The sequence below is a fragment of the Podarcis filfolensis genome (assembly GCF_964270895.1).
Source record: "Podarcis filfolensis genome assembly, chromosome: 1".
Classification (NCBI taxonomy): Eukaryota; Metazoa; Chordata; class Lepidosauria; order Squamata; family Lacertidae; genus Podarcis; species Podarcis filfolensis.
In genome coordinates this window covers 54,717,765-54,728,119 of record NC_139604.1, presented here as the reverse complement: position 1 = coordinate 54,728,119, position 10,355 = coordinate 54,717,765, and the positions used below count along the sequence as shown (strand labels likewise).

The following is a 10,355-nucleotide window of genomic DNA, read 5'->3' as shown; positions in this document are numbered from 1 at the left end:
TGCCCCACGAATGCTCTTTGTTCTCTCCCCCACCCTAGCTTTTTCTTAAAGAAAAATCAACCACACCAGGGAAATAATCATGTGACAAAATTCATGTCATGTTTGGTCCTTAAGGAGGGTTTGGCATGGAGGAGCAGCTAGGAAGCCTTGCTACTTCTTTGCCTCAAATTTAGTCCCAGTGCTGTTTTTACCAAGGAAGGTGGCCACCAGGCTTTTGCTATATTTAGTGTGTAGTCCCTGCCCCCTTAATGCTAGTGCAGAGCAAAAATTTTCGTTCAAGGAAGATTGACCAAATCACATTGAATTTAGCATATTTCTCTGCTACTTAGACCAGGATCCATTAATCTATGTCCCCCATCTTATATTGCAATATTTATTTATCTGCCGCAAAATTCATTTTTAGAACTGTTAGCTATTTAGATATTAGCTTTTTAAACATTTAACACGGCAGTCCTGTACATGTCTACTCTGAAGTAAGACTTCCTGAGCCCAGGAGAGTGTGCACAGAATTACCACCTGGTTGAGTAGTTCTCAGCTGCTGGTGGTGGTAAGATACCTTATAGTAGAAGAATCTTCACCTTGCTCATTCCAGAGCAGAAGGTGCGTGGGAGATGTAGTCATCTTATTTTTTGTCCCATTGTTTCTATCTCTCCCACTTATATAAATGGGAGAGAAAATCACTATTCCACACCCTGGGCTGCGATAGTTATATGCTCTGCAAAGGCATTTTTCAGTTCTCTCCAAAGCACTTCCTTTCATGAATTCCCCAAACGCGAATGGTTGGAAACATCAACTTTTCTTCAAAATAATAAAATAATAAAATTGCATATCAGGAGAAATGTTTCATTCTAATCACCCTCTTGACTGCGTCTTTCACATCTTTGTTTCTTAGGCTGTAGATCAAGGGGTTTAACATGGGGATCAGCACAGTGTAGAACATGGAGACTGCTTTGTCTTCATCTTCTGAGGAGCCAGAGCTGGGCCGGACATAGATGAAGAAGAGGCTCCCAAAGAAAAGAGAGACAGCGGTGAGGTGGGAAAAGCAGGTAGAGAAAGCCTTGTGCCTCCCATCACTGGAGCGGATCCTCAAGGTGGCTGCAAGGATGTAGATGTAAGAGATGATGACAATAAAGCCACTGAGAGTTCCAAGGGTGAAGGAGAGACCCAAAAGCACCATCATGTTGAAACTTGTGTCAGAGCAGGAGAGCGATATGACTGCAGGGATGTCACAGAAGAAATGGTTGATTGTGGACTTGCAGAAAGTTAACTGGAAAGTTAAGCTGGTATGTGTTGTAGCATTTAGTAGCCCTGCAAGATAGGGTCCAACCATCAGCTGGGCACAAATTTTCCTGGACATGATGACTGTATAAAGAAGAGGCTTGGAAATAGCTACGTACCGATCGTAAGCCATGGCTGCCAAGATGAAAGCTTCAGTGGCCACAAAGAGACAAAACATAGCCATCTGTGCTGCACATCCAGGCAAGGAAATGCTTTTGCTTTTCACGACAAAATCCATCAACATCTTAGGGGTGACGACGGAAGAATAGCAGAGGTCCACGAAGGACAGCTGGCTGAGGAAGAAGTACATGGGGGTGTGAAGTCGAGAATCAATCCTGATTAATAGGATCATCCCAAGATTCCCCACAATGGTGATGAGGTAGACTACAAGGAAGAATAGGAAAAGCAAGATTTTCAGCTCTGGTGAGTCAGTGAAGCCCAAAAGTATGAACTCATATATGGTGCTGTGATTTTCCCTTGACATGCCTTTTAGTTCTGTAGAGAATGTAGAGAAGAAAAGACAAGCGATTTCTGAAATGACAGAGCATACATTGAACTATATATCACAGAAAACTCTGAATCTTTGAGTACCACTGGCTCTCATGCCTTCTATTGTTATTGGTGAAATTTTACCTTTGAGGGCATCTTCTGGATTCTGATTCAGCACTCAGTCTCAATGACTAGGCAAAGCTTGCATTTTTATAATCCTTTATCTTTTATGAAGTCAAGAAATAATATTTTCTTATTATTGCCAGCTGCTTAGTTGCATGCAAGAAATACGTAAAATAACTTCTGACCACCACCTGATGATGAACCTCAGTGATATATGGATTCCCTCCTTCTGACATAATGGTACCTCAGGTTACATACACTTCAGGTTACATACGCTTCAGGTTACAGACTCCACTAACCCAGAAATAGTACCTCAGGTTAAGATCTTTGCTTCAGGATGAGAACAGAAATTGTGAACAATCGGATTTTTGGAAACAAAGTTACAACAACCCCCCTAGAGGAGCTTCGGGACATTACAAAGATGGGCGTAAGCCGGGAAAAATACAACACTTCGGAATTTCACAGAACTGGTTATCTCCTGGGAAAGCTGCAAAACTGAAACTGAATCTCGTCTACAGGGTGTTTAGACTAAAAGGAGACAACAGAATACTTTACTGAAGAAGGAAGGGACTGAACGCAAGTTTTTGTTCCTGAATAACAACAACCCATGTAGAGTTACTAAACTTCTGAATAAGAAAGTTTTAGCAGCGGAACAAGAGGAAGCTGGACTATAACCTTGAAAGAACAATGGGGGGAATTTTATAATTTGACATTTTTAAAGATTTAGGAATTAATTTTTAAAAAGTAATCCTAAAAATGGGAAATAATTCTGCAAGGAGTTGGGGGAAAAATGGGATTGATGGACTTAAGACTTCCAGGCTGGAAACATAGATTGGAGGATAAGGGAAATTAAACCGGGGAAGGGGAGGGAGAATTAGAATCCAAAGGCTTGCAACTATTTTCTGAATTGGTTTTCTTTTTTCTAATATATTTCTTATTTTTTTATACTTTTATTCTGTGTGCTTTTACTTTAATGGGAAAAAAGGGGGACATTGTGGAAAGAAAAGGGGGCGGGCTATGGGGAGAGATCTTTTGCTTTTTTTTATCAAGGGTGTTGCATAAGGTTTGTATAAATTTAAATTTGAACAATGGGGTATATAAATTGTGCTTTAAATCAGAAACAGAACTTGTGGAAACAACAATATGAAAGGGGAATACGGTAGGGGTGGGGGAAGGGGGGAGTCCCAGAAAGTGGATGTTTGAAAATAAGGTTCTGAATGTATCTTCATAATTTCTTTTCTTCTCTTTCTGTATTTTGGAAACTTCAATAAATATTATTTAAAAAAAAAAAAAAAGAGAACAGAAATTGTGCTCCGGCGGCGCGGCAGCCGCCGGAGGCCCCATTAGCTAAAGTAGTGCTTCAGGTTAAGAACAGTTTCAGGTTAAGAATGGACCTCCAGAACGAATTAAGTAGTTAACCTGAGGTACCACTGTGCAGTATAAACCAGAAATTACTAAGAGTGCCTACCCACGTGCTGATGGCTTTGCAGCAGTTTTAATCCCTCATCCATCTTTTACTTCTTCAGCTGAAATCTTGCACCTTGCTCCTGCTTGTATCACTGAAGCAGTATCTACAGGAGAATATAACCAATGATTTGCCCAAAAGGGATGCCTCGTTCTGGGAATTTGTAATATGGTATCTGAAGGATTTGAAAACTGGCAATTCCAATTAGCTGTTCTTGCATTTCTGCCTGGAATCAGTCACCACAGTGGCCCCAGGTAGAAATAGTAATAATAAAACAAATGGCAAGAACAAATATAGTAGATATGTATAATTCAGCATTCATGCATATATAATTCAGCAAAAGTAAGGTACATAACAATCAAGTGAAATAATGTATGCTTCCACTAGGGTTACTGATTTGCCTCAGATGAGGCATCAGTCTGGCATGAATATATCTGCCTCAGATGTTTTGGGCATTGCAGGCACTGCTGAAATTTGAGACCCCACAGTCTACCACTTTGGCTGGGCACTGCTGCTTGAAAGCACAGGCGGAGGAAGAGGAGTGCGGGGGGAGCGCACCGTCCCTGGCAGCGTGATCCCGGTGGGGTGCCATTGCGGCTACCTCCCCGCCCACACTGGGCACCACGCCCCTGCACTGCCCCCCCCCCGCTCTCCGCCCCCCGGTCCCAGAGCATGAAGCTCCACCACTGCTTGAAAGTGTCCTGCTCAGTGCTTTCAAGTGTCTTCAGCCACAGCTTCTCTGCTAAAAAAATGTCCCCCCTGCCCAAACAGCTTTTGTTTACAAAAAATGACTATTGCAGCTAGTTGCCAAATGCATTGAGTGTGCAATAGAGCTCTCTAAACTTTTCATGTTGGTGACACCATTAGACATGCATCATTTCTGGGCACAGTAATTCAGTTTTACTAGCAAACTGGAGGTTCAACTAACCCCTTTCCAGCCCCAGGAGGAGAGCGGGGAGCATTCGTGTGACACACCCACAAACTGCGGCCGACATGCTAATGTGTCACAACACACAGTTTGGAAAGCTCTGCTGTACAATGTATAGTTTACCTCTCAGTGGAAAGGTTTTTGAAGACCATTCCTTAATGAGGCCCCAACTTGGTTCAGGCTCTGATACTAATTAATTATGGGGTGAAGTGAGCTGAGAAATGATTCTGCTCTTTTTCAGGAACTCTTCACTCACTTCACCTGTTTCACAGACAATTACCTGGTGATCTAAGATCAAAAGTTGTGGATAAATCTATAGGGAGCATTGCTGGAAGGCAAAGATGGGCAAACACCCACCAGCCAGATAATAATAATAATAATAATAATAATAATAATAATAATAATAATAATTTATTATTTATACCCCGCCCATCTGGCTGGGCCTCCCCAGCCACTCTGGGCGGCTTCCATAAAAACCAAAAATACAATAAAATATCACACGTTAAAAACTTCCCTGAACAGGGCTGCCTTAAGATGTCTTCTGAATGTCAGGTAGTTGTTTATCGCTTTGACATCTGCTGGAAGGGCGTTCCACAGGGCGGGCGCCACTACCGAGAAGGCCCTCTGCCTGGTTCCCTGTAGCTTTGCTTCTCGCAATGAGGGAACCGCCAGAAGGCCCTCGGCGCTGGACCTCAGCGTCCGGGCAGAATGATGGGGGTGGAGACGCTCCTTCAGGTATACTGGACCGAGGCCGTTTAGGGCTTTAAAGGTCAGCACCAACACTTTGAATTGTGCTCGGAAACGTACTGGGAGCCAATGTAGGTCTTTCAAGACCGGTGTTATATGGTCTCGGCGGCCGCCCCCAGTCACCAGTCTAGCTGCCGCATTCTGGATTAGTTGTAGTTTCTGAGTTTCCGAGTCTTTCATGACAGAGGCACAAGGCTGGCTCAAGGTTTGGATCCTTCCTTGGCAGAATGCCCTCTGGTTGTCTTCTTCCTCTGCTGGTGTTTCCTAGAAGGCTAACCTGTTGGCCACAATGGACTAGTGTCTGGTACCAATGCGATGATGAGGATCAGGAAAGTGGATCTGACTCACCATTTAAATTTCCCACAATGCCCTGGAGCAATGGTAGTTCAGTGGTACTGTGGGAAATTTAAATGTTGGCTCAGACCTGGCCACCTAGTGTTCAGGGCTCTGCTGGGTCCCTGCCTGAGGATACTGCATATTGATGCTGGGCCTGCAAAGATCCATAATTGAGACAGCCGTTTCCCCCAGTCATGTATTCTGCCTCAGCTCCTGCCAGTCAAGTTGGCTTCCTGCAGTCATTGGAGCAGAATGTACTAAGCTCTAAACCAGATGTGTTATGCTTTTAGGAAGTCCATCATAATCAACAGCAGGAACTGGGGCCTCTGACTATAGCATGTAGGGCTATAGTCCTTCCCATTGTGTGTCTAACAAAAATCCCTTATATGCCCCAGAAGAATGTCCCTATGGGAGCCACTGGGGTGTTCCTTGGGCTAATAGCAACGCGGTCGGGAAAATGAATTGCATTTTAAGCAGCTGTTAGAGACTACAGCTATACATATGTTTTTAAAAGAATCTTAAATTAAGATTTTTTTGCCATCTTTCCTATGGAAATAGAAATGGAAAGAAGAAGAAGCCCCAGCAAAAGAAGAATGGATACAAAAATTTATGCAGAATATGCAGAAATGGCAAAACTTGCCGGAAAAAGAAATCAAGATAACAAACTTTTTATTAAAAAAAAGGAAATGGTTTTTGAATATTTACAAACAAACTGTAAACAGATAAGAACACTGGCAGGATTATTGTAATAACCTGCAGTTTTATAAGAGTATATATTTAAAGTAGCAAATGAGCAAATGAAGTTAATTTGGATATCCAGAAAATATTAAAAATAAATTCAACAAACTGCAGAAAGAGGGGGAAGGAAGTCAAATTTTGAAATGTTAAAATGACTGTAAAATTATTGAAATGTACAAAACTGAAAATCATAAATAAAATATGTAAATAAATAAATTTAGATTTTAAAAAATTATTCCTTGTACTTGATGCATTTCTATTCTTACTATCCATACCGATATTCAACCTTAAAACATATCAATAAAATGCACACACAAAAACACATCTTGTTAATTAAGGTTGCAGTCCTACTCTTGCATGTATACTTTACTGAAATCTGTGATGATGTGAAATTTAGCAATGCAAAATTGAAAGATACATCAGTGCCAGGGAGTAAAGTTCATCCAAAATATTCTGTAACTTAAGCACATTAGATATAGAATCATAGGAACAAAGGCAGCTGCCTTATATCACCTCAGATTATCACTCTGTCTTGCTCACAGTAGCTCTCTGGGTTTCCAGAACGGACATCCACAGGCGTACCTAGAAATGCCAGGGATTGAAATGGGACCATGCTCTTACACTGAGCTGTGATCATAATCTTTATCCAAATAAATTAAGGAACAAAAAGCAAGTACAGTGGTACCTAGGGTTACATACGCTTCAGGTTACATACGCTTCAGGTTACAGACTCCGCTAACCCACAAATAGTGCTTCAGGTTAAGAACATTGCTTCAGGATAAGAACAGAAATTGTGCTCCGGCGGCGCGGCGGCAGCAGGAGGCCCCATTAGCTAAAGTGGTGTTTCAGGTTAAGAACAGTTTCAGGTTAAGAACGGACCTCCGGAACGAATTAAGTACTTAACCTGAGGTACCACTGTATTCCTGAAGATGCTAGACTTTAGCATCTTCTCTTCTAAAAGATCGCCCAGATAACAAAACATAGTGCTGCAATGAGTCTATTTAAGATAAAATCTTAAAACATTGTGCTGTGTGGAAACAATATTCTCTGTGAAATCCAGAAAGGACCCATTCTTTTAGTTACTTGAGATTTATTATCCATCAAGGAAAGAAAGCCAACTCAATGCATGCCTTTTTATTGCATAGGAAGATTTTTCCCTCTGGCCAGTCGCCTCACTGCATCTTTCACTTCTTTGTTTCTGAAGCTGTAGATCAGAGGGTTCAGCATGGGGATCATAACTGTGTAGAACATAGAGACCATCTTGTCCTCATCAGCTGAAGACATAGAGCTGGGACGCACATATATAAAGAAGAGTGTCCCATAAAAGATAGACACTACCGTGAGATGGGTTGAGCAGGTGGAGAAAGCTTTGCGCCTGCCCTTGTTGGAGCGAATTCTCAGGATGGCCGTGAGGATGTACATATAGGAGACAATGATAATTGATGTACTCACAATGCCAAAGGTACACGATAGACCGAAAAGCACCCCCTTGTTGAGTCTGGTATCTGAACAGGAGAGGGATATGACTGCAGGGATGTCACAGAAGAAATGGTTGATCGTATTGGTGTGACAGAAGGTGAGTTGAAAAGTTAAGGTTGTGTGTGTTGTGGCATTCAGTACTCCTAAAAGGTAGGGGGCGATGATCAGCTGGGTGCAAACTCTGCGTGACATGATTACTGTATAAAGAAGTGGATTGGAAATGGCCATATATCGGTCGTATGCCATTGCTGCCAAGAGGAAACACTCGGTGGCTAAAAAGAGTCCAAAAAACCACATCTGTAGAGCACAGCCAGTCAATGAGATAGCTTTTCTTTTCATGACCAAATCCATCAGCATCTTGGGAGTGACGACAGTCGAGTAGCAGAGGTCTACAAAGGATAAGTTGCTAAGGAAGAAGTACATGGGGGTGTGGAGTTGCAAGCTAATCCTGATTAAAATGATCATCCCAAGGTTGCCAAGCAGGGTGATAAGGTATACTGCTAGGAAAAAAGTGAAAAGAGGGAACTGAAGTTTTGAAGAGTCTGTGAATCCCGAAAAAATGAATTCATGTATTGTGGTATGATTTTCCACAGCCACTTCCTCCTGCACTGTGGTGGAAAACAACAACATTGTATTATGTGGATCTCTCCTCTCTTCCCATTGTATTATCAGGACTCCCCTTTTCAATTATTATTATTATTATTATTATTATTATTATTATTATTATTAAACTGGAGGAGGAAAACCTATTGCTCCTTGGACTATCAGCCCCAGCCAAGTGTGCCAAGTGGTGAGGTGATTATGGTGACTGGAGATTTGGAGGGCCACAAGTTGTGCGCATCCCTGTTGCAAACAATGCAAGCTGCATGATTTTAGAGCTGCATTTGGAGGGTGGTTTTAACACTAGTGTAAGAGAAGTATTTGTGCTTGTGTAAAAAGAAAGAAAGTGGCACCGGCAGCAGTTTTGGGGGAAATGTTGAAATGTTAAAACTGAGGGGTTAGTTTCACCTCAAAGTACCTTTCTAGTACATGCAACAGAATCATTCTGCTTTCCATGCTAGGACATCTATGTGCATTTTGAACTGCTTAATAGGTATATGCAGTGTGATGTCCTCCCTGATATTTGAACAACAGCACAGTCTTTTGTTTAAGGGCCCAACTAAATGTGATACTAAAGGTATCACTATGTTTCAGGCATTATTTTTAAAGGCAAAATTGCAGTTGCAGAGCTAAGGGAGGAGGAGAGGAAGGTGAAGACCACAGTGTGTGGAGTTACCCCTTTCTTCCCACATTGTAGTCTTTGACAAGCTTCCCACCCCTCCCAATGAAGCTGCTATTAGCCCTGCTGGAGGATGACTAATATGTTGGAGAAAATTCCATTGCCCTTCTTTAAATGATCTCTTTCTTATGCCTGTTTATGAAGAAAACATTTTCACACATAAACCATTTGCTTGGTTAATTCAAAATTAGCCCTGGACTCCTTTTTGTTTGAGTTAGTTGTAGACAAGGGTTCAGCATCATGAATCATGCTTTCAGTATCAGTGGCTGCTACTAAAAAAATATTTCAAAAATGCTTTGTTTCAATGACTCTTTGGGGAGAGTGTAAAAATGGTCTGATAGATAGTTGCTGGGTTCCTAGAGAGGGAATCTTGACAGAGAAAGAAGTTTGCATTTGTATCCTCATAGAGAATTACCCTCCTGTGTTTATAATCTGGTTGACTGGGGCATCTTAGCCGAATGGGAAGAGCAGAGAGGAAGGAGAGGCCAGAAGGGTGAAAAGATCTTTCCCTTTTCTTCTCATCTGACTTGGCAGGTCAGGGCGAAGAATGAAAGGATCCCTGGAACAGGCAATGGATGTATGTGGACACATTGCAAGCCTGTAGTTTAGGAAGTGCAATCTGGCCAAAGCCTAATTTGAAAACTAAAATCTAGAAATACTTTTTAACCTACCCATCCTCTTATGACCTTCAAACACTTTTTCCTCTTGCAATTCTTGCCTCTGGTTTGTCGTGTGCATCAAGTTGAACCTCCACTATTTACTCCACTCACTACCACAGGAGCAGCTTTCAGTGATGAGATGAAAAGATGGCTGAATATCATTATGATGCCTACAAATTCTTATGTATCGCAGAATTGCTTGTTGTGTGCAACTTAGTATTTCTGAAACTGCTGTTCAGAAGGGACTTCCTATTCTGAGAGTTTGAAACTGGGGATTTTGTCCTCCGGAAGGATCAGATATCAGGTGGGAATTGCAATTATCTTAATGGCTCTCTGTAGGAGAAGTCAATTCCACTGCAAATGTCCTTACAAAGCAAAAACAATACATTCTAAGCACACAGTGCCAGCACAAATAGTGTAAAAAGCAGATCTAGACTACAATCCAGTAGAGAGCATAGTACACTTAAGCCCACTGATATAATAAGAATGTAAGACGTCTGTGCTGGATCAGACCAAAGGTCTACTCAGTCCAGCATCCTGTTCTCACAGTGGCCAACCAGAGGGCTATGGAAAGCCCACAAGCAAGACATATTACCCCTACTTACCTGTTTTTTCTGTCCTTTCATCCTCAGCTGTGCTCAGGAGAAGTGTGTGGATTTGCGGCCACAGTATAGTCCATTGGGCCCGCGTACGGGCGGTCAGCTGCGGCCTCACGTCTAATCTTGGTTTACCACCTGGAGTTCGAGTTTCCTGGTTTTCAAGAAGAGGCATGCGTTGGGAAGAGCTTATGCCATTGCTGTGGGAGAAAGTAGCCACGTTTGGCCCTCCCGACAT

General features: G+C 42.1%; 2 protein-coding genes across 2 annotated transcripts; both read right to left on the bottom strand.

The window, feature by feature from the left end:
- Positions 1–827: 827 nt before the first annotated feature.
- On the bottom strand, positions 828–1,792 carry LOC310743368 (olfactory receptor 5G3-like). Its single transcript, XM_083573551.1, has one exon. It carries the CDS (start codon positions 1,760–1,762, stop codon positions 830–832), a length of 933 nt encoding a protein of 310 aa, XP_083429677.1. The 5' UTR covers positions 1,763–1,792; the 3' UTR covers positions 828–829.
- A 5,446-nt stretch (positions 1,793–7,238) lies between these two features.
- On the bottom strand, positions 7,239–10,355 carry LOC310744833 (olfactory receptor 5G9-like; the record flags this gene model as incomplete). The annotated part of the gene is made up of 2 exons (XM_083576566.1): positions 7,239–8,191; positions 10,127–10,355. The coding sequence occupies 2 exons, from the start codon at positions 10,353–10,355 to the stop codon at positions 7,239–7,241; spliced, it is 1,182 nt and encodes a 393-aa protein (XP_083432692.1).

Bases quoted from the DNA above. Each gene is read 5' to 3' on its own strand.
- LOC310743368 (XM_083573551.1), bottom strand. From the start codon at position 1,762: ATGTCAAGGGAAAATCACAGCACCATATATGAGTTCATACTTTTGGGC.